The sequence below is a fragment of the Puntigrus tetrazona genome, unplaced genomic scaffold (assembly GCF_018831695.1).
Source record: "Puntigrus tetrazona isolate hp1 unplaced genomic scaffold, ASM1883169v1 S000000009, whole genome shotgun sequence".
Lineage (NCBI taxonomy): Eukaryota > Metazoa > Chordata > Actinopteri > Cypriniformes > Cyprinidae > Puntigrus > Puntigrus tetrazona.
Window position 1 is genome coordinate 63,125 of NW_025047689.1, and position 25,511 is coordinate 88,635.

The 25,511-nt window shown below is 36.8% G+C and overlaps 1 pseudogene and 2 gene segments (V, D, J or C); 1 reads left to right on the forward strand and 2 right to left on the reverse strand.

Moving 5' to 3' along the window:
* The window catches only part of LOC122332361, a gene marked incomplete at its 5' end in the record, with an annotated part of 51,421 nt that overhangs the window by 18,906 nt on the left and 7,004 nt on the right, over window positions 1-25,511 (reverse strand).
* Window positions 13,701-19,794, reverse strand: LOC122332335 (annotated as a pseudogene).
* On the forward strand, window positions 21,232-21,703 carry LOC122332349. The segment is given in 2 exon segments: window positions 21,232-21,289; window positions 21,375-21,703. Coding segments are annotated over 2 exon segments (378 nt in total).

A 25,511-nucleotide genomic window follows, 5' to 3' on the forward strand; every position in this document is an offset into this window, starting at 1 on the left:
TTGTTCTCAGAGTCAGTCTCAAGAAGTCGACCTTTCCCGTCTCTCCATGAGATCTGTCCAGATCTAAATGTACTCTGGTGAACGTACACAAGCTTTCTCAGTCATGTCTTTACTGTTTCTTTCACATTCGTGTCAACTGTTGCTCTTTCACAAGCGTTACGAGGTTATCAATCAATCAATAAATCAATCATTTTTTATTTATATAGTGCTTTTAACATCACAGGTTGCATCAAAGCACTGAACAGTATAAAGAAGAAGAATACAATGATAGGGATGTAACATTGTAAGGAAACCTGCATGAAATGATAAAAGAAAAGGTTCTAAAATCAAGTCCAGCATTATGCAAATACACAAATTAATAAGTGTTTGCTAATAAATGTAGTGTCTATTAACAGAAACATCAGCTCCGGGGCAGATGTGTGTGCTGTAATGTTTTTATGCAAGTGACTCTGGTTCAAACCTGACAATTTTTTCCCTCCCTTTTAAATCTCATTAAAAAAGAGGAATTAATCAAAATGTGTTGGATAGGGTTAGGGTAGGGATGGCTTTATTGTCCCATTCACAGTGTAAAATATAAAAGAAATACTTGAAACTATAATTGACTCTATAAGTTGATCTTCATAGTAATGACAAAAAGGCCACATAAAGTGATTTTCCGTATCAAAATGTCATTGTTTCAGTGTAAGAATTAACGTTGAATCTTTGAATCAATATTGTCTGTTTATTCAAACATTGAAAAACCATTTTAAATATTTTAATGTTGTTTCTGCTGTTGATGATAATGTTGGAAAAATGTAAATATTGTAGCATTCTAAATTCTCTAAAAAATAATTTCTTCTTTTTTTAAACATATATTGCAATTAATATAACAAACTATAATCATTTATACTGATTTATCAGTTACTTAATTAGCAGAGATAGCAGCTCAAGCTAAACCCCGCCCACTTCTTTACATCATCAGACATGCTTCAGTGCTCTGAGAGTGTTTATAGTGCTGTGAGTTTAACACTTCATGACTGAGAGCAGAACACAACACAATCTTCATCATCACACAAGACTCAACTACTACAATGAACAACATCCTCATCCTCATCTGGACTCTCACGCTGTTTGCTCAAGGTTTGTGTGATAAAACATGATTATTATTATTCATTCTTTGAAATGTGAAATGTACATCAAATATTTAAATGTTATTTTTGTTTTCTTCTTCAGAGTGTAGAGGACAGATCACTGTAACTCAGAGTCCATCATTAATAACAACAGCTCAAGGACAAGACGTCACAATAAACTGTAAAACCAGCAGCAGAGTGTATGGTGGTGATGAGTTACACTGGTACTTACAGAAACCTGGAGAAGCTCCTAAACTCCTGATATATTTAATAAACAGACTCCAGTCAGAACTCCATCTAGATTCAGTGGAAGTGGATCTGACAGTGATTTCTCTCTGACCATCAGAGGAGTCCAGACTGAAGATACAGGAGATTATTACTGTCAGAGTGCACACTATATCAGTAGTAGTTATGTGTTCACACAGTGATAAAGAGTCGTACAAAAAGCTGTGAGTCAGAGTCACAGTGACTGCACTGATACAACTGAGAGATACTGCAGCTGATGATGAGAGGATCACAAACAAATTTCAGATATTTAATTATTTACATATACATACTAATATTTATTTAATAGGCATATACAGTGCATCATATTATCATTCATTCATTATGTGATAATTGTAAAGTCTAGTATTAATTTGTCTTGTTTATCAAGATCACACACTGAGGGCTGATATGAGACTCACATCAAAGTCTGCATCTTTAAAATTATTAATAAAATGAAAAATGTCCCCAGGTCACCACATTCATAATTTGACTAGAGTCCTGTTTCTGTTATAATATTAAGTTAAATCTCTGACCCTTTAATCAACAAAAAAGCTTTATATCACATTGCATGATGGGAGCCAACATAAATCTCATTCATGTTTCTCAGCATGCATTATAGCATTAATATATTATGCTGCTAAATTGTCAGTTTCTGCTTTTTAAATAATAATAATAAGAAGAAGAAGATCAATGTTTAATCATTGTCTGATGAGATCTTAAGAGATTTCAGATGATTTCATCTAAAGCTGTGTCTGTAGTTCAGTTTTATTTGTTGTGTTTCTTTTGGTCTCTTCTCTTTATTTCTGTTCTTGTTGTTTCTCTTTCCTCGATTCTGCTTATTAACACTTAATTATCAAATTAACACCAACAATGATTCAGTGTTACTTTTAACACCATTCCAGTGATTTTCTTATAAACACTGAGAAGTATTAATTATTAATTTAACACTCTGAGATTTATTGAAATACGAGACTTATTTATTGAAGATTTATTGAAGTCCACACATGAGCGGTTTACCAAATAATCCAGGCTTATTTCAGTTAATCCCACTTATTATCGGTGGATTTTTAAAAAAATGATTCAGACTTAAGCCAATAATAACGTTCCTGTTTCTGTCTGAATTAGTAATAGTTTATCTGCTGTTCTGCTTGACTAGAGAAGCGAAACCCATCTGTTTCCGTCCAGATTATGGACCAATCAAACGGTCTGAAAATCTCATTTTCATGGTCAGGGTGGAGTGATTGTGACGGTCTCAGAATAGAGCAGCTCTGTCTCCAGAGACCATGTTCAAACCCCAAGAGCTTTATTTGACTCCATTTACTGCTACTGATGGAGCTTGTGAAAAACACTACATGCGTCTTGATCTGTTAGTTGTGGAATGATGTGGTCGGACACAAACGGAGCTTGTTGAGAAGCTTTATTGAATGTTGCAGCAAACACAGCAGATTGAAAGATCAGCCAGTGCTTTGACACTAGAGCTCTCTTTCAGTCTTGAGTTACAGTAAATGACTACAGCTGCAGCACTAGACTCACGTGAATCCTGCCTGACACAGGACACTCAGATACGGCTCATCTTCAGGAGAGAAACATCAGCACTGCGGCGACTAACAGCGACTCTTCTGGAACGAGACGTCACGAGAAGCTCCATCATGTGTTACTCTGCAGACGTACTTCTCTCCCTTTTCCCAGCGTGCTTTGCTGAGGGTCAGGACGCTACTGCGGCTGTAGAGGCCGTCCCGCTCGCTCTCTGCGCTGGTCACGACCCCTCGGTGACCTCTGAGTCGTCCAGCGTCCAGCTCACCTGCGCCCCTGTGGAGAGTAAGAGCTGAGCAGGCAGAGCAGTGCGGCTGAGTCTCCAGAGATCTGCAGAGAAGAGGGCGGCAGCAGAGACACCGAGGGCTTCTCTGTGGGACCAGCTGCAGGAGACAAACACAACACATTCACAAACACACTCTTCTGCAGCGTTCACAGCATTTCTACAGGACTTTCAGCAGCAGACGTGAGGAGCGCGATCCACGATCACCATCTCATCACAGTTCATGTGATAAACACAAACTACACGATCACTGCCTACATTTATATCAAACTTCAGAAATAAAACTAAACTAAAGCAGGGCACTGACCGCCTTCGATTCCAGTAGTTTAGTGTTTTAGGATAAATATTCTGGTCAATGTCGTGACCACAGTTCAGATGAAGTTAAGTTATGTTGTTATTATAATAGAAAACATTAGAAATGAGCTGATATACACACAATATAGAAGTTACAGAATCACTATACATTTTAATTCAATTAGACGTCATAAATAAAACTAAACACACAAGACACCGACTGATTAGTGTTTTTTTCTGTTGAATATTTTTAATTCTTTATAAATGAAATTTAAACAGAGATTTTGTGACTAAAATTATATCACTTTTGTTCGTAATTAGAAAACAACTGAATCAACTGAATTTATAAATTCGTTTTTTTTCTTTCTTTCTTTTTGGTTTTACAAATCGTTCCTGTATTTAAAAGCACTGAATTATAAGAAGCAGCGCTAAATAGTCCTCTCATGTTTTATTTTTTTAAATACAGCTAAATATGTGACTAATTTAAGATGAAATGTTGTGACACAGTTCAGATGAAGTTAATATTATGTTGCTGAATATATTAGAAAACATTAGAAATGAGCTGATATACACACAATATACAAGTTACAGACTCACTTTATATTTCAATTCTTCAATTCAATCTCATGAATGAAATTAAACACAGAAGACACCGACTGCTTAAATTTCATTAGGTTTTACATCCCAAAGAAAAATCTCTTTTAGATATTTTTCAACTTTTCAGTTCTTTATAACTAAAATTTAAACAAAGATTTTGTAACTAAAAATAATGTTTTTATAATTAGAAAATACAGAATCAACTGAATTTATATATTTTTTGACAAATCGTTCTTGTTTTTAAAAAGACTGAATTATAAAAACAACGATATCAAACGAGATTCAGAATCACTGACTGAACTACAGAAAGTAGCTGCTATATATATTCTGATATCAAATCTGTTTATTTTTGTATATCTACAAAAGAAGTTTAGTTACGTATGAACACAGAGTTAAAACTAATGAAGAAAATAAACCTGTAATAAATATTTTATTCATAAATTGTATGTTTGGAGAATTAAAAGACTTACCGAGCACCAGTTTAGTTCCTCCACCGAAAGTCCTCCACAGTGATACGATCTAATGAAAGACTCGTACAAAAACCTCTCTTCACTCGAGTGAACACAAACTCCAGCAGAGACACAAACACTTCAACACACTGAGAGAGAAACACACATCATTAGTGAATATTAATTCACATAAACATGATTACAGTCAAATCTGTACATAAAAATATTTGAAAATGATTATAAATCATTAGTACCTTCATGAAGAGTTAAAATGTGCACTAAATGACCTGAACTGACTCTATTTACACATTTAACTAATCATTTATTCATTATTTATTCATGTTTTTGCAGTAACTTATGTGTCAATATCTTACGTTGAGATCACATGACCAGCTGATTATCACTCATCTTTATCTCAATAAATCTATTATCAGACACCAGTGAAGAGTGTGTGTGTGTGTGTGTGTGTGTGTGTGTGTGTGTGTGTGTGTGTGTGTGTGTGTGTGTGTGTGAGAGAGTGTGTGTGTGTGTGTGTGTGTGTGTGTGTGTGAGAGAGTGTGTGTGTGTGTGTGTGTGTGTGTGTGTGTGTGTGTGAGTGTGTGTGTGTGTGTGTGTGTGTGAAAGTGTGTGTGTGTGTGTGTGTGAGAGAGAGTGTGTGTGTGTGTGTGTGTGTGTGTGTGTGTGTGTGTGTGAGAGAGTGTGTGTGTGTGTGTGTGTGTGTGTGTGTGTGTGTGTGTGTGTGTGTGTGTGTGTGTGTGTGTGTGTGTGTGTGTGTGTGTGTGTGTGTGTGTGTGTCACAAGAACCAATGAAGTATCCACAAAAAAGTGTTCCTTTAAAGATTAAACGTTTAAAACATTATGTTGTCACACAATGATTCAAAAACTGATTCTCAACAATCATATATTGGTAGAATGTAGAAGTTCATTGTTTGTTATTAGATCTGTGTGCTAACAACATCACAGTCTTTTGACTCCAGCTTTCAGCCAGAGAAAGATCGTCAGGTGGTGTCCAAACTTCCTCAAACGTTTCGACCCTGAACCACGACGTCTTCAGTTGATGGGTCAGCAGTTAAAGTGCCATCTTCTCCTGACTTCAGCTCAACTCCTCCTGTTTACTCCAAAGACAACAAGAGACTCTTTCTGCTGCCTCCCCGACCTCTGAAGATCATTTACATAGAGACACTTTACATGAGAGTGTTTATAGTGCTGTGAGTTTAACACTTCATGACTGAGAGCAGAACACAACACAATCTTCATCATCACACAAGACTCAACTACTACAATGAACAACATCCTCATCCTCATCTGGACTCTCTGTATATTTATACATGGTGATGTAAAAATGGTGTAATTACTATAAAAAGTGACATTTTTACATAGATCCTGTGTTTTAAACTCTTGCTATGTTTCTAACAGGTCTCAGCGGACAAGTGACTGTGACTCAGACTCCCTCTGTAAAAACAGTTCAGATTGATGAATCAGTCACTATAACCTGCAAAACTAACACAATAGTGAGCAATGGCTGTGTAGGTTCATATACATGTATGGCCTGGTACCAGCAGAAACCTGGAGAAGCTCCTAAACTCTTGATTCATTCAGCAAACCAGAGAGAGTCAAACACTCCATCTAGATTCAGTGGAAGTGGATCCAGAACTGATTTCTCTCTGACCATCAGAGGAGTCCAGACTGAAGATACAGGAGATTATTACTGTCAGAGTTTTCACTACCCAAACAGTAAATATGTGTTCACACAGTGATAAAGAGTCGTACAAAAAGCTGTGAGTCAGAGTCACAGTGACTGCACTGATACAGCTGAGAGATACTGCAGCTGATGATAAGGTTATTATTTCTCATAACAGTCTCTTTCACTCAATAATATTAAAGTTTATGAGTCTTTCTGGGTCTTGTGTTTTTCACTCATAACATCATTTTGGATATTTTTAATTCTTCATTTAAAATGTTCCAGCATTAAACTATGAATGAAATCTGAAAATACTTGAGAAGAGAAACAGCAGAGTCCTCCTGTCCTTTCAGTCCAGAATAAAACTAGTTCATCTCCTTTTTCACAGTTTTCTTACAATTCAGTAAAATTATAGACTGAATTATTGACTGGAAATGACTCAAAAAAATGTATTAACTCTGATTACTTACTTTTTTATTAACTCTTATCACTATTAACTTCTATTAAACTGAGTCAACTGAGAATGACAGAGGATCAGAAGTTGATGTTTTATTGGTTCAAATCACCGTCGTGGAGATTTGGGCTTTTGACTCTTTTACTTTTACTTCAATTTGCTTTTATACACTTACAGTTGTGTTTCACAATAAACGTTAGTGCAGAGCTGAGTTAAAACTTGAGAAAGCAATTCAGCTTTTTCTGCTCATCAAGCATTTGAATGAACATCATGAAGGTGTTTCTATTTGGTTTATTGACTGATATTCGGTTATTATTACTTTAAAAAACGTTTCCTATTAACACCACTGTAATGCTTAATTATTGTGAAAAAAACATCAGTATCAGCTGAGGCTTTTAAACATGAACATTTATCATATGATCCTCAAAAGTGGTGACTAATATGAAGATAATGTTTTATACTGTATTACATGATGGGAGTTTTTACTGTGGAGTTACCCAGCATGCACTGCAGCATGAAGCATTTTTTGATTGTCAGCGTCGTTGAGATTAACATGCTGTTCTTGATGTCTGAGTGTGTCTAAATACTACTAGATTTATATGCATTACATACACTAGATTTCTAATTAATTCATTATAACTATAAGAGCAACTCTTCTCTCACATGCTTTAGTTCCAAAAGATTGATTGAGATTTAAAAACTAGACACATAAATTAAATAAAAAGTTGATTTGAATTTAATTGTAATCCGTGTCACCAAAAGCATTAACATATGATTGAAGGAGATATATAAGATTATATTTTCTTTATTACATATATTTTATATAGCTTTCATGGGCATTTAAATAGTGAATAAAATAATATAGTTATAGCTCTCCTGAGAAAAATAATACTCTTTTTTTGTCAAGTGGTGATTTCGGACTAAAATGAAAGTTATATGTGGTTAGAGAGAATTTATTGAGTGAAGAATCTAATTGTATGAGAAGAAGAGATTGTTGAACTGATTTATAACGTGTGACGCAGTTGATAAGGTCTCGTCATCGCATAAGCTCATTAACACTTCAGATATTTTGGTGAAGAAAAAACATAAACCAAATTTAATTTCTACCATATGTATAAGCAACAAAAGAAGAAGTGACAAAGTCTTTAAGACATAAAAAAATTAAATTATTCAACTTCATCAAGTCTTGGTGAGTTAAAACATTTATTTCATATTTATTTTTGGTAAAATGTTACGTACATATTCATACAAGTGAAATATAAATGGTAAAGTTGTATTTTGGGTTCATTTAATTGCCAGTGAGGCGTAAGGTGACGTGGTGACACATTTATTGACACTTTCAAAGAAAACGAATATATTCAGTCAAACCTAATATGTTATGTGAGTGGTTCACTGTTGTTTTGAAATCCTTATTCTCTGTAGAAGAACTTAGTCTTCTGATTCATCTGGTCATACACAGAAATAACTCTTGTCTGTGTCAAATAGAGAGAGAGTTACACAAGCAGACCAGCTCATGATGATTATCACATCTTATTAAAACAACTAACATCTGTTCAGTGTCTAGGACTGATCTCTGATGAATATTCCTGATGAAAATAATACAGTGTTTTAATATGATCATCATGATATTCAGTAATCATGTTAAGGCCTGCTGCCTTATATTTCAAATACACTCACCGGCCACTTTATTAGGTACACCTGTCCAACTGCTCGTTAACGCTAATTTCTAATAGAAGATTGGAGAAATCTGGATTTCTGCTGCGACATTCGGATGGTAGGATCAGAATTTGGCGCCAACAGGATGAAAGCATGCATCCATCCTGCCTTGTATCACCGGTTCAGGCTTGTGGTGGTGGTGGTGTAATGGTGTAATGGTGTGGGGGATATTTTCTTGGCACACTTTGGACCTAATAGTACCAATTGAGCATTGTGTCAATGCCACAGTTTACCTGAGTATTGTTGCTGACCATGTCCATCTCTTTATGACCCAGTGTACCATGGTGTATCTTCTGATGGCTACGTCCAGCAGGATAACACAACCTTGTCATAAAGCGTGAATCATCACAGACTGGTTTCTTGAACATGACAATGAGTTCACTGTACTCAAATAGCCTCCACAGTTCCCAGATCTCAATCCAATAGAGCACCCTTGGGATGTGGTGGAACGGGAGATTCACATCATGGATGTGCCGCTGACAAATCTGCAGCAACTGCTTGATGCTATCATGTAAATATGGACCAAAATCTCTGAGGAATGTTTCCAGTACCTTGTTGAATCTATGCCATGAAGGATTAAGGCAGTTCTGAAGGCAAAAAGGGGTCCAACCTGGTACTAGTAAGGTGTACCTTATAAATGTGGGGTGTGAGTATAGTTGTAAAGCATCAGGCAAAAAGATAAGATCTTAGTCAATGTGCAGGGATTTATTAGGAGCAGAGATGGACAGCAACAAAGTACATTTTCATGAGGTTTTTTGAGTGGTTGCTTTTTTTTTCTGGAAACTTATAACGTTAATTTCATAACATTTTAAAGACAAATAAGAAGTTAATATTGTGATATATATTTTTCACAATATTACAGGATTCTGTAAATATGACCTATAATGCCACAGAACAACAGTTAAGCTTTTCTTAAAACACACACACACACAGCAGGTGTTTGACTTGAAGCAATGTGAAAGATGTTTGTTTGAAATCTTTGCAAATTCATTATACAAATAACGAACAAACAAACCAAAATGTACATCAGTATTTACAGCTTTTACCGTGACACTCAAAATTGAGTTTTTTTCATTTTGTTTCCACTGATCATCTTTGAGATGTTTCTACACTTTGACTGGAGTGCACCTGTGCTAAATCTTCTGAAAGGTCCCACGGTTAACAGTGTATTAATGATTTTAGGAATAACAGAAACATCATTCATTTTGACCAATACTGTAATGATTGGTCAAAGATGGTTGGATCCATGTGCGACAGGGTTTAATCGTGGTCAGGCAGGCAGGGTCAAAACAGGAATAAACAGAGCAATACAGTAGATCCAGAAGACAAAACGATAACAGGCAATAGGTCAGTAGGCAGGCAGAGAACAATCACAGAAACGAACACTGTCAGGGTCGGCAACAGATAATCAAAACAAGAGTAAACGCTCGGAATTGCAGTATACACAAACAAGACTTCGCAAAGAGTGATCGTGGGGAAGTTCATTATAAAGGCTGAGTCTAATGAGAAACACCTGGTGGCTCTAATCAGCCCAAGGCACAGGGTTGTGGGAAATTGAGTCCTTGGCGATCAGTATTCCGGTGAGAGCTCCCTCCGGTGGTGGTCGGAGAGAGCCACAGAGGTGCTGTTCGTGACAAATACAATGTGTTTTTGCCTATTGTTACAGATATTCTTCAGCAACTTAAGACTGGTTTAAACGGTGTGTGATTGAGTTTAATACTCAACTAACAATAAGATTCAGGACAAACAATACAGTTATTTATATGTGTGTTGTTTTCTTCATACTTGTGTGTTAATAGAGAATTAGAAGCTGTTCTCATAAACTGAACTCAAGCTGATGTCGTGTCAGGGATCTGAAGAGAGGACTCAAAAACACGGTGAGTGTCAACAGCTTTATTTAAGAAACAGGTAGACTAGATGAGAGAAGTGAACACAGTCCAGACAGTAGTCAGGCTGAGAGGAGACTGAGTCCAGCCCCAGATGACGGTTGACCAGAGAGGTGAAGACACAGAGAAGATAATGACCGGAGCTCTGATAGTATTGAGGTGAAGCCAGTCCACAGCCAGCTGGACAGGACCGGACAGGACAGGACAGGACAGGACAGGACAGATGACTGACAAAAACCAAGAAAACAAAAACAACTCAGACAGGGAATAATCAAAGACTCTGAGATTGAGGAGACACAGTAGCAAACACTGATGTTAACACAACAGGTAGAGTTATTAAACTAACAACACAAGAGAGAAGACAAGGACATTATAAAGGTACAGAGAACACGAGGAACAGAAGACAAGACTCAGACAAACGAGGACTAAACAAGAGTCTGTGGTAACAGGAAACAAGGAGACAGAAGAAGAGAAGCACATGACAAACACAAAGAAAGAAACATTAAACAAAGACAGGACACACATGACGGTCAGGGAAGGATACTGACAGTCCGGCGCACATAAAATAGTAATAATGATTAAGGTCAGGTACAGTTAAAATTTCTTCAATAACTTACAAAATCATTTGAAAACTTCGCATTGTCACTAAAAGCTATAATTAGTTATAAGTGTCACAAACAGCACCTCTGTGGCTCTCTTCAACCACCACCGGAGGGAGCTCTCACCGGAGTATTGATCACTTTGGACTCAGTTTCCCACAACCCTGTGCCTTGGGCTGATTAGTGCTGCAAGGTGTTTCTTATTCACCACGCCCTTTATAATGAACTTCCCCACGGACATTCAATGCGAAGTCTTGTTTGTCTACACAGCAATTCCGAGCGTTTATTCTTTTCTAGTTTATCTGTTGCCGACCTTGACTGTATCCGTTTCTGTGATTGTTCTCTGCCTGCCTACTGACCTATTGCCTGTTATCGTTTTGTCTTCTGGATCTCCCTTCTTGCCCTGTTTCCTCCTGTTTTGACCGTGCCCGTTTGACTACGATTAAACCTTGTCGCACATGGATCCAACCGCCTCTGACCCGTCATTACAGTAAGTCTTTAAAACATTACACACTGGTGTTTTCTTCAGAGACTGAACTAATACACGCTCAACAATCTCTCCATTGTAAAAACAAAAATACACAGCAGGATCAAACATTTAATGGCATATTTTAGAAAAGTTCCCCTCTCAAAAATGAAACTCAGGCCTTGATCGAATGTCTGATAAAAGATAAAATGTAGTTCCTCTAAAACTGAGAGAGACACTCCCGCTCCATGAGAAAGAGAATATTTACATACAAAATAAGTCTATAGAATATATGAATAACGTGACTGAATGAATTCATCTGCGGTCTGAGACTGACAGCCATTCTGTGTCTGAAGAAGATCATTTACATAGAGACACTTTACATGAGAGTGTTTATAGTGCTGTGAGTTTAACACTTCATGACTGAGAGCAGAACACAACACAATCTTCATCATCACACAAGACTCAACTACTACAATGAACAACATCCTCATCCTCATCTGGACTCTGACTCTCTGTATTCAGGGTAAATATTTTATGAAAAGTTATAGTATAATATTTGGTCAAAATGTTCACTAAACAGCTAAAATGTCTTATTTCAGAGAGCTGGGGACAAATGACAGTGACTCAGAATCCAGAAATAAAATCCATCAAACAAGGAGAAACTGTTACGATCAGCTGTAAAACTAGTCAAACACTTACTCGCTGTGGTAACTGTGTGTCTTGGTATCAGCAGAAACCTGGAGAAGCTCCTAAACTCCTCATTTATTACATAAACAGCCTCCAGTCAGGAACTCCATCTAGATTCAGTGGAAGTGGATCCAGAACTGATTTCTCTCTGACCATCAGTGGAGTCCAGACTGAAGATACAGGAGATTATTACTGTATGGCTATAAACTATATCAGTAATAGCTGGGTGTTCACACAGTGATAAAGAGTCGTACAAAAAGCTGTGAGTCAGAGTCACAGTGACTGCACTGATACAGCTGAGAGATACTGCAGCTGCTCTACAACACAATCACACACAACACTGATCAGAGAACACACACTCATAACACGATATCATTACAACACAAATATTATATTCCTGATGTGTTTTAGTTAAATATGATGTCAATCAATTCATTCAATCACTTCTTCTGTCTTTTAAGAAATATATTTAAGACAAGCACAACTTAAGTGAAGTTTCACTATATTTATATAAAACATACTTATTTTACTATTAATTGAAGTATATTGTATGTTTTTCTTTGTGTATGAAAATAGCAAAACCATCCTTTTAATGGGTTTAAAGTAACAGTTATTAAGCAGGCCTTAACCTGGTTGCTGTATAATATTTATGTAATGAGTGTATAATGAGTTTCAGTTTGCTTTTTAATATATTTTATGAAGCACATTAATTCACTACATAAGTACACTACAGGTATAAGTGCTATTTGCTAAAAGTGCATTCTTAAGATGTTCTTAAAATGTTAATATTATTAATTTATTTAGCTATGTTTATTTATTTCTTTTATTAGATTTATTTCTGTGTGTGTTATTAGCCTATCACTATTAATTTGATGTCTTATGTCTGTAATCCACGGGTCTAGATACAGACGTATAAAATTAAAACACAGATGCAAACCTGTAAAGCATTGATGGACTCTTCTTGTCTTTCACAGGCCGTGTGTGTGATAAAGCAGTCTATAACTTCTACAGAGTCTGAAACACAGCTGAAGAAAATATAAGTCACACTCAAAGATAAGATGAAAATCACATTTAAACTCTTCTTTTTCTTTGTTTGCTTCAGACACTCGGAGGCTTAAGTTTGTAAATATACTGTTCACTTCTGCATTGTTTCTTCAGAAAATTGTATTTTCGCTGCTTATATATTCAATGATGTTCTATTTATGGTGTTATTTTAAGTCATACAAGTATAAATGAAATGTTCTAGAAATGGTTAAAAAGATAATTTCACTGATCTTTTATTTGTTATGTTTTGGTCAAGATATTATACTCCTGCACTAGAATATATTTCCTTATATATTATATTTCCAAATATATTTATTTTGTCAAAATAAAAATTAGAATAGCGCTATTTAAATATACTGAGAGTAACATCTGTTCTGCTTGACTAGAGAAGCGAAACCCATCTGTTTCCGTCCAGATTATGGACCAATCAAACGGTCTGAAAATCTCATTTTCATGGTCAGGGTGGAGTGATTGTGACGGTCTCAGAATAGAGCAGCTCTGTCTCCAGAGACCATGTTCAAACCCCAAGAGCTTTATTTGACTCCATTTACTGCTACTGATGGAGCTTGTGAAAAACACTACATGCGTCTTGATCTGTTAGTTGTGGAATGATGTGGTCGGACACAAACGGAGCTTGTTGAGAAGCTTTATTGAATGTTGCAGCAAACACAGCAGATTGAAAGATCAGCCAGTGCTTTGACACTAGAGCTCTCTTTCAGTCTTGAGTTACAGTAAATGACTACAGCTGCAGCACTAGACTCACGTGAATCCTGCCTGACACAGGACACTCAGATACGGCTCATCTTCAGGAGAGAAACATCAGCACTGCGAGCGACTAACAGCGACTCTTGTGGAACGAGACGTCACGAGAAGCTCCATCATGTGTTACTCTGCAGACGTACTTCTCTCCCTTTTCCCAGCGTGCTTTGCTGAGGGTCAGGACGCTACTGCGGCTGTAGAGGCCGTCCCGCTCGCTCTCTGCGCTGGTCACGACCCCTCGGTGACCTCTGAGTCGTCCAGCGTCCAGCTCACCTGCGCCCCCTGTGGAGAGTAAGAGCTGAGCAGGCAGAGCAGTGCGGCTGAGTCTCCAGAGATCTGCAGAGAAGAGGGCGGCAGCAGAGACACCGAGGGCTTCTCTGTGGGACCAGCTGCAGGAGACAAACACAACACATTCACAAACACACTCTTCTGCAGCGTTCACAGCATTTCTACAGGACTTTCAGCAGCAGACGTGAGGAGCGCAGTCACGATCACCATCTCATCACAGTTCATGTGATAAACACAAACTACACGATCACTGCCTACATTTATATCAAACTTCAGAAAGAAAACTAAACTAAAGCAGGGCACTGACCGCTTCGATTCCAGTAGTGTTCCAGTAGTCTAAAATGTTGTGACCACAGTTCAGATGAAGTTAAGTTATGTTGCTGATTATAATAGAAAACATTAGAAATGAGCTGATATACACACAATATAGAAGTTACAGAATCACTATACATTTTAATTCAATTAGACGTCATAAATGAAACTAAACACACAAGACACCGACTGATTAGTGGGTTTTTTTCTGTTGAATATTTTTTAATTCTTTATAAATGAAATTTAAACAGAGATTTTGTGACTAAAATTATATCACTTTTGTTCGTAATTAGAAAACAACTGAATCAACTGAATTTATAAATTCTTTTTTTTTCTTTCTTTCTTTTTTGGTTTTTACAAATCGTTCCTGTATTTAAAAGCACTGAATTATAAGAACCAGCGCTAAATAGTCCTCTCATGTTTTATTTTTTTTAATACAGCTAAAAATGTGACTAATTTAAGATGAAATGTTGTGACACAGTTCAGATGAAGTTAATATTATGTTGCTGAATATATTAGAAAACATTAGAAATGAGCTGATATACACACAATATACAAGTTACAGACTCACTTTATATTTCAATTCTTCAATTCAATCTCATGAATGAAATTAAACACAGAAGACACCGACTGCTTAAATTTCATTAGGTTTTACATCCCAAAGAAAAATCTCTTTTAGATATTTTTCAACCTTTCAGTTCTTTATAACTAAAATTTAAACAAAGATTTTGTAACTAAAAATAATATATGTTTTTATAATTAGAAAATACTGAATAAACAGAATTTATATATTTTTTGACAAATCGTTCTTGTTTTTAAAATGACTGAATTATAAAAACAACGATAGCAAACGAGATTCAGAATCACTGACTGAACTACAGAAAGTAGCTGCTATATATATTCTGATATCAAATCTGTTTATTTTTGTATATCTACAAAAGAAGTTTAGTTACGTATGAACACAGAGTTAAAACTAATGAAGAAAATAAACCAGTAATAAATATTTTATTCATAAATTGTATGTTTGGAGAATTAAAAAGACTTACCGAGCACCAGTTTAGTTCCTCCACCGAAAGTCCACCACAGTGATACGATCTAATGAAAGACTCGTACAAAAACCTCTCTTCACTCGAGTGAACACAAACTCCAGCAGAGACACAAACACTTCAACACACTGAGAGAGAAACACCTCAGATGATGAACACTCAGTGTGACAGAAAATAGTTTTTAAAAAGTACAAGAAAACACTTTCACACAAAATCCTGTCATGTGCTGATAAAACACTTTTTAAAGAAATGCATGTGACGAGCTGTGACCTCTGAGGTGACCTTTGACCTCTTCTATCACTGACGATGTTGTATGGTTCATCATAATCATATTTATGTTATTATTATGTGCTCAATCGTCATGATTCACAGAAAAACCCGCAGCTTCAGACAAATGAATCAGTATTTCTGGTCATTTCAGGCTTGTTTGTTTAAATCCAGACTCATTGACACAGTCCTGATGATCTTTATTCAGTCACGAGGAGAACTAGAGCACATGAAAACATTTCACATCAACACTGAAAACACATGATATCAACGTTTCCTGATTTCATCTAAATACAGTAAAACTGATTTTAAGATAGTAGTATGTCATTTTATTAATTCAATTATTAGTGCTGTTTAAAGATGACATGAAGATAATGTTGGTCCATGTATGTTGAGATCACATGACCTGACGGAAACTACTCACTTTATCTTGGTAACACTCAGATACTTTAACTTCATGAATAAATGCATCATGGATGACTGTGAATGTTATTTCTACATCAGCGCTGAAAACTAAAAACACCACATACACACTGATAGATATTAATATAAAGTCAAATATTAAAGTCATATCAGCCAGCGAAACATAAACAAAATATGTTTTACAAAGAATCCACATGTTATTATCACAACTGGTTCAAAACATTATTTTCAAAGTTAAATATTATCTGTAAAGTTTTTAATATTTTGTCAGCAGCTCAAGCTAAACTCCGCCCACTTCTTTACATCATCAGACATGCTTCAGTGCTCTGAGAGTGTTTATAGTGCTGTGAGTTTAACACTTCATGACTGAGAGCAGAACACAACACAATCTTCATCATCACACAAGACTCAACTACTACAATGAACAACATCCTCATCCTCATCTGGACATTGCTGTGCTGTACACAAGGTACATGATGAGAGCTTGAAAACAGTATAATTAATAAAGTTAGCTAAAGTATAGGCCTACGTTATACTAAAACATTGTCTTGATGCGTATACATTAATTATAGTACATTTCTCTCTCAGGCTCCAGTGGACAGATCACAGTTACTCAAACTCCTGAAGTTCAAACAACTGAACTAGAAAAGACTGTAGTGATGAGATGCACCGCCAGCACTCCTTTAACAGGCTGCAGCCCATCACCATGTCTGTCCTGGTACTTACAGAAACCTGGAGAAGCTCCTAAACTCCTGATATATAGAGCTAACAGACTCCAGTCAGGAACTCCATCTAGATTCAGTGGAAGTGGATCAGGGAGTGATTTCTCTCTGACCATCAGTGGAGTCCAGACTGAAGATACAGGAGATTATTACTGTCAGAGTGCACACTATATCAGTGGTAGCTGGGTGTTCACACAGTGATAAAGAGTCGTACAAAAAGCTGTGAGTCAGAGTCACAGTGACTGCACTGATACAGCTGAGAGATACTGCAGCTGATGATGAGAGGATCACAAACAACACAAACTCACTGAATCAAACACTTCACAGATTATTACATACATGATGTACTAAAGAAATACAGCCCAGTTATAATTATTTCTCTCAGTTATATATCACTCACTAGATTTAAAAGGTTGTGTGCTGCTTGTTCATGAAAAACTAGCACCATGTTAACAGTTCTCTCTTCTTTTAGAAAGTGATCAGTTTTACAGAGACATTTATCAATCATTTATTTCAGTTTCTAATTAAGATATTTAGTCACACTTTATAGTTGGCCTTAACTACTTTTAAGTACTTTTTAACTACTATGTACTTACATTTAAATCAATAATTTTATATAATGTACTCATCGTAAAATGTAAATATTTTTATAGTTTTTAAAATACCTATATAGTTACATCTTTAATTATTTTCTGTAGTTATATTCATAATTATACTGTTGACCCATCTCTTAAATCTACTCATATCACTAAACATGTCCCTAACTTAGTTACCTGTAACCTGGTTTAGCTGAGTGGGACGTCTTTGTTCATCCTGAAACAACTCTGTGATTAACCAATCAGATTTGAAGAATCAGTTTATAGTTTTTGTGAAGTTTAGGCTCACAGTCAGTGTTTGTTGTTTGTACATCAGTGTCTTTCATCATTCATCTATATTTCATGGTCTTCAGTTTGATCTGCTGTATGCTGGACACAGATTTGAAGCGAAATCAGACTCCATTTTAATCTAGATTTAACACTTTCAGAAAGATACAGAATAAATCAAACATAACAGTTCATTTGTCAGGTTAGTTTCAGTGTATTCTTAAACTTGGACCTCTTTATAGACGTATAATTCTAACTGTATTCTTTAAAAAAATTATTTCATTTGTAGGCTGTGAAGGTTGCAATATAATTTTAGTTAAGTGCCAAAAAATGTTTTATTGACTGATGTTTTATAGATCAGTTCAGTTATGTCTTCATTTTTCATGTTGTTTGTAGATTATATGGTTTATATATTCCCAGTATTTAATTACTACAGGACTTGTGTAATCACAATTATTTAATCGTATACTTTACTCACACCGTGTTTTTTTTGCATGACTTTAAAATAATTTTTTGAATAATTTTATATAAATAAGTGTAACTGAACAAATGTGATTAATTGCTCCATTTGTTATTATTTTGTTTAAAAAAAAATGTAAGAACTTTCAGATCATCTGCAGGGGTTTATTAGGAAACATGGTCAGACAACGACAAACAGGTATATAGAGGTCAGGTGACACGAACGATGGGTCTGAGGCGTGCGGATCCATGTGCAGGCTTTTATTGAACAACGAAGGCATGGTCAAAACAGGCAGGCGTCTAACAGGGCAAACAGGAGTATCGGAGACAAGGCAAAAACAAAATCCAAAAACAGGCGAAGGTCAGGTGAGGCAGCAAACAATCAGGATACCGGAAGACAGGCAGGGTCAAAACCAAGAGAACTAGAAACAATAATCAAATAGCAATCCAAACAATCAAACAGCAGAACAATGCAACCTGCAGGTGAGTGGCCTGCTGCAGTATTTATAGTCCAGGAACAGGAAGTTGTCGCAGAGGGAGTGAATGCAGATCACCCAGAGGTAAGGGCTCCCTCTGCTGGCTTGGTGACATCAGGTCATAAGATTTTAAATATTAGAATAGTTTTGCAATGATTTCGATATGGTTCATTCGAATCAATTCGGATCTTAATGTCTGTAAACCCCTCCCTTACACCAGCCAGCTCTGCTCTGATTGGTTGTCTGTGACTCTGGACTCTCTTTAGGTTCTGTACTGAAATTAGTTTAAAAGACTCAGGAGATGAACTAATCAATTCTTTTTCTGGCTCATATTATTATATAGTTACTGAGTACTTGACACTAAAAACATTTAGTGCCATTAACATTGTTTTGTTGTGTGATACAGTGATCTAGAAAAAAGTGATGCATCTCATCCATCATCAGCTGCAGTATCTCTCAGCTGTATCAGTGCAGTCACTGTGACTCTGACTCACAGCTTTTTGTACGACTCTTTATCACTGTGTGAACACATAACTACCACTGATATAGTGATAACTCTGACAGTAATAATCTCCTGTATCTTCAGTCTGGACTCCACTGATGGTCAGAGAGAAATCTTTTCCAGTGTGTGCTGTTCCACTTCCACTGAATCTAGATGGAGTTCCTGAATAAAGGTTATTTATGTCATGAATCAGGAGTTTAGGAGCTTCTCCAGGTTTCTGCTGATACCAGGCTAAGTCATCATACGTTAACGCTACATCCATACTACACTCTATTGTAACTCTTTGACCCTGTTGGACAGTTTTAACTTTAGGTTGAGTCAGAGTGACTTCTCTGGATTCTGAAGAAGAGAAAATAAAAACAATTAATGAATATCCATTGTTACAGAAAGTGTATTAAAAAGAATAAACATATTGAAGAAAAGTCATTAGTGTTCTCTGTTCTAAAGTGCTGCCAAATAAATATTCCACCTTGAATAAAAGCTGCAACGGTCCAGATGAGGAACAGGATGTTGTTCATTGTAGTAGTTGAGTCTTGTGTGATGATGAAGATTGTGTTGTGTTCTGTCATGAAGTGTTAAACTCACAGCACTATAAACACTCTCATGTAAAGTGTCTCTATGTAAATGATCTTCAGACTCTGACCACAGATGAATTCATTCATGCATGTTCATGTTCTGCAAAACATTTGAAGCTTTAATGTGTTTTGATGAATGTGAACTACAGAAATCAGACAGACACAGTCAGCAGTGAGTGTCTGAAAACTCAGTAGAAAAAGCTTCTGTTTTTTCATAATATCGGTCCCTCTTTATAGCGTCAACCATCTTGAGATCACATGACCAAATGAAAAGTAATCACTTTATCTTACACTTATTTTATCAGATCAGATTTACTTAAAAAATAAATGAATAATACTTTGCTGTGCATGGTTTATTTCTACAGCAGCAATGAAAACCTTTGCCTAAAACAGTATGAGTATGAGTTTTCTTATTTCATAATTAACAGAAAAAAGAAAACAAGTAGATAGAATAGAAAAGGAATAGAGGATGCTGGTATTAATGCAGTGGTTTTTATACTTGTTTCTGGAGACCCAGAGCTCTGCACATTTTACATGTCTCCCTAATTGACTAATTTCATTTAATTATTCAGATTATCTGCTCATTGGGGCATAAATAAATTATGCTGCTTAATTGTGTTAACATTTTTGCTTATTTTAATACTATTATTATTATTGATATTATTACACACCTATTTCTTCAGTGCTACTTTTAACACTGTTTTAGCGTTTCTCATATAAACACTAAGCAGGGTTCATTTGCTAATTGTAAATTTAACAATCTGGGATTTATTGAAGTCTAAAGCCGAGTCCACACATGAACAGGTATTTTATAAAAACCTAACGCCTGAAAAAAATCTTACACTCTGACATCGAACACATTTACTTTCTGAAAATCTTCACCCTGGAAAGAGTTTTGAACAAGTTTCAGTTTCAGCGACCTGATACTGTGTTTAAATGTGAATAAACATCCAAACAAGTAGAGAACGGGTTCAGAAAATACACTTATTCATGTGGACAGGGCCCAAGACTCAATTAAAGTCATCAAACAGCATCTCACACGTTTCTCTTTTATCCAGGTGTGGAGGGCAGTGATGATCTCTGTGTATCTTTTCTGTCATAATGTAGTAGATCTGAGGAGATTCATTATAACTGAAGAGTCATGAAAGCAATGGATCAAGATTGAGCCAATAATACTGTTTAAGTTTCTGACTAAAAGAATAATATGAATGAAGTGATTAAATACACAGATCACAAATTCAAACCGCCAATCTCAAACATTTTCATAGAAGTGGAGACTAAATCGACCTCAATAATTACAGTAGTGAAGTACAGTAAACTAAAATTAGAATTTAAACACTTTGATTCTGAATCAATAAATGAGATTCTTCTGTCTCATCTTTAGTTTTTGCATACTGAGGGTGTTTTGCATGAACAGCACAAGCCTTATATCTCTATGAACTCGACATGATCAAGAGCTCTTCTTCATCAACCAACAAACATGACTTTCAGCATCATCTTGATCTGGACTCTGGCAGTGTTTTGTCAAGGTCTGCAATATTATTTATGTCTGTATTTTCCAAAGATAAATGAGTTTGTGAAAGTATTTGACTTCTACTGTTCCTCACTTGACAGAATCCATCGGGCAGGTGACAGTGACTCAAACTCCTTCACAGCTGCTCGCCAACACAGGAGAAGAAGTTAAAATAAAGTGTACGACTAGCACAAGTCCTCCCTGCTGTTGTGGAGGTACAGCATGTCTTAGCTGGTATCTACAAAAACCTGGAGAAGCTCCTAAACTCCTCATTTATGGAGCAGATCAACGGCAGTCAGGAACTCCATCTAGATTCATTGGAAGTGGATCTGGAAGTGATTTCTCTTTGACCATCAGAGGAGTCCAGACTGAAGATACAGGAGATTATTACTGTCAGAGTTATCATAGTGGTGGTGTGTTCACACAGTGATAAAGAGTCGTACAAAAAGCTGTGAGTCAGAGTCACAGTGACTGCACTGATACAGCTGAGAGATACTGCAGCTGATGATGAGAGGATCACAAACAACACAAACACATTGAATCAAAGACTTCAGAGCGGATTCATTTATATGATATAGTTGTGAAGCATCAGGCAAAAAGATAATATCCTAGTCAATGTGCAGGAGACGTATTAGGAGCAGAGTTAAACAGCAACAAAGTACATTTAAATGATTTTGTTTTATTTTCTGGAAACTTATAACATTAACTTTACAAATTTTAAAAGACAAATATCATACTTTTCACTCCACTACATTCTTGTCAATGTCCTTAAAGTAGAAAGACATTACTATGTAGCGGGTTAGAAAGTCAGTTGAAATTTTTGCAAACAAACCAAAATGCACATCAGTATTTACAGCTTTTGCCGTGACACTCAAAACACATGAAGTACAAGAAAGTGTCTGTAGACCACAGAGACTGCATTGTATCGAGACACAGATCTGGAGAATTATACAGAACAAAATCTGCAGCTTTGAAGATTCACAGAAGCACGTGTTTTCTCTTAATGAAAGACGTTTGTAACAAACAAACCTTTTACTAGAACTGATCTTCTGGACAAACTGAGCAATTAATGGAGAAGGGCCTTGTCTAGACTGATGACCGAGAACCTGATGGTCACTTGAGTTGAGCTCCATGATCATAGAAGATGAGAGAAACCTACAGAAGAACAAACATCACAGAGACACTTCACTGATCTGGACTTTATGGTGGTGTGACCAAACTCAATCATCTCTTCAGTGAAGATGCATGAAAACACACCTGGAAATAAAAAAAACACCTAATGGATCCTCAGACTCTGTCAGAACCGGGACTTGAACATGGGTCTCTAGTGCCGTAATAAGATACTCTCCCACTGAAGTGTTGAACCCAAAATGACACAAAAGTAAAAAAAAAAAACATCTTTTATTTCCAGGGCAAAAAAAAAATAACAGTCCAAACAAAAACTACTCCAAAAGGCAAATTACTTCTCTCAAGAGTGGACAAAAAAATATCAGAATATCAGAAGCCCAGGGACAAAAATTCAAAGAAAAAGAGATGATTCAAGAGAACTTCAAGATGAACCAAAAGGGCACCAGCGAGCAAAAATAACCAAACATAAATGACACAGAGAAAGACACTTAAATAGGGAAGCTAACTAGACAGGGCTAGGACTAATAAACCTAATTAGCTGAGAGAAAGAAACACAGGAAAATTGGCACCATCAAGTGGCGAAAATACAGATCCTGAAAGACTCTAAAAAACAAGATTCTCTGGTCAAAAAAGATCACCTTAAAAGTTATCCATATTAAGTTCTTAGCTATGCATATTACTAATCAAAATGTAAGTTTACTAAATGTCTTCAAAGAACATGATCTTTACTTTATGATTTTAGGAATAAAAGAAACATCAATAATTTTGACCAATACAATGTGTTTTTGCCTATTGTTACAGATATACCCCAGCAACTTAAGACTCTTTGGTTTAAATGGTATGTGATTGAGTTTAATACTCGACTAACAATAAGCTTCAGGACAAACAATACAGTTATTTATATGTGTGTTGTTTTCTTCATACTTGTGTGTTAATGGAGAGTTAGAAGCTGTTCTCATAAACTGAACTCAAGCTGATGACGTGTCAGGGATCTGAAGAGAGGACTCAAAAACATGGTGAGTGTCAACAGCTTTATTTAAGAAACAGGTAGACTAGATGAGAGAAGTGAACACAGTCCAGACAGTAGTCAGGCTGAGAGGAGACTGTGTCCAGCCCCAGATGATGGTTGACCAGAGAGGTGAAGACACTGTAAAATAATGCACGATACCGACACAGTGCTCTCAAGTGTTCCAGGCGACTTTACTTCAAAATCTGTTCCCGTGCAGAAGAGTGAGGCGGAGCTTATGCAAAACAAATGCAGAGTCCAGAGAGTTTCTTAAAGACACACTGTCAAAATGACAATACATTACATCTCCCTTCCTCAGCAGAAAACATTCAAACTCAAACAAAACAATTGTATATGTATATATACATCCATATAACTATTATGAATGTTAAATTCTTGACTGCTATTTTCCTTTCAAACTACAAAAATATAAATAAAGGAATTAGCACACATTCTGTGTAAACTTCAGTCAATGATGCATTTAACACTAACAATGAACATTCCAGCATCATTACATCTATCTAGGCAGGAGAGGTTACCAGCACATCACTTCCACAAGGTGTCTTTACCACACCTTTCCCTGACTACAGACAGAGCCTATTTGGAGGTTTCACTACTCTGCCCCGCCTAGTGACATACTGTCCTGCTGGCAGTGATTGCTTGCCAGAGAAAGGCTCCTCATGCGTTGATTGAGGCAAAATAGTGTGAGTTGTAGGTTTGTGCCCTTCATCACTAAATGCCTCTGGCATTTTAGTCCAAAGTTCGTTGTCAGGCCTATGACGGGCCTCATTTGCTTTTGCTGTACTTTTACGAAGATGCTGAATGTTGCGACGGTACTCCTTACTTCCACAGTCTACAACATAGGATCTTGGAGCACAATGTGGTCTCACGATGACACCAGGAGACCACTTGAAATGTCCAGGATATGGTTGCATCCTTACTTCCTCTCCGGGACGCAGAGGAGTCCGGGGACCACTTGCCCTTTTGCGGTCGCAATAGTACTTTTGGATGCTTTTGCTTTCATCCAGACGACATTTCACTTTGAAAGGGTCATAGACAGTAGGTGTGAGCAACTGCCGAGCAGCAGGCAGGTTGTTACGGGGCCGTCTGCCCATTAGTAGCTGTGCTGGTGATAGGCCTACTGACTCTATTGGCGTTGACCTGTAGTCCAAAAGAGCAAGATGTTTGTCTAATGCCTTGCTCCATAGTCTCTTAACAGTCTGAACTGCTTGCTCTGCTTCACCATTTGAATGTGGTGTGTGAGGTGATGACGTCTTATGCGTGACTCCATAGCTTTGGCAGAAATCCTTAAATTCTTCTGCAGAGTACTGGGGACCATTGTCCGTTCGAAGAGTGGTTGGGATTCCATGTCTGCTAAATTGAGCCTTAAGAGCTTCAACAACAGCACTGCTATACAGACCTTTCAGCTTATCCACTTCAATGAATTTTGAAAAGTAATCCACCACTAAAACATAATGATTACCTTCAAACTCAAACAGATCTGAGGCTACCTCTTCAAACGGAAGTCCTGGAGTTTCTGTGGGCTTGAGCGGTTCTCTGGGTAGCCGGTTCTGGAATTCAGCACACTTACTGCAGTTCTTTATCATTTCCTCTATTTTAGCACTCATGCCTGGCCAGTATAAGACCTCACGAGATCTCTGTTTGCTTTTCACTATTCCTAAGTGAGACTGATGTACAATTTTCAGCATATTATCTTGCATGGATGGAGGTATTACTATACACAGGCCTTTGTAGATTATGCCGTCAACTATAGCAAGCTGACTTCGAGAATCCCAATACGGTTGGACTACTGTGGGCGTGTCGCGTCTGTGGTTTGGTCACCCTTGCTGTATCATTTGTTGGAGAGCACTGAACTCTTTTTTTGTACACTCCTGGAGCTCAGAGTACTTCTTCTCACTAACCGAGACAAAACTGAGCATTGAGATACATTCCAAGCCTTCAATTTCTGTCTTTTTCTCAGGTAGTTGTGCTCTAGACAATGTGTCAGGTAGCTCCATGTCTTTCCCTCGCCTGTAATGGACTGTCAGGTCATACCACTGGAGCCTAAGACGCATTCTTTGTATGCGCATGGGGGTAGAGAGGA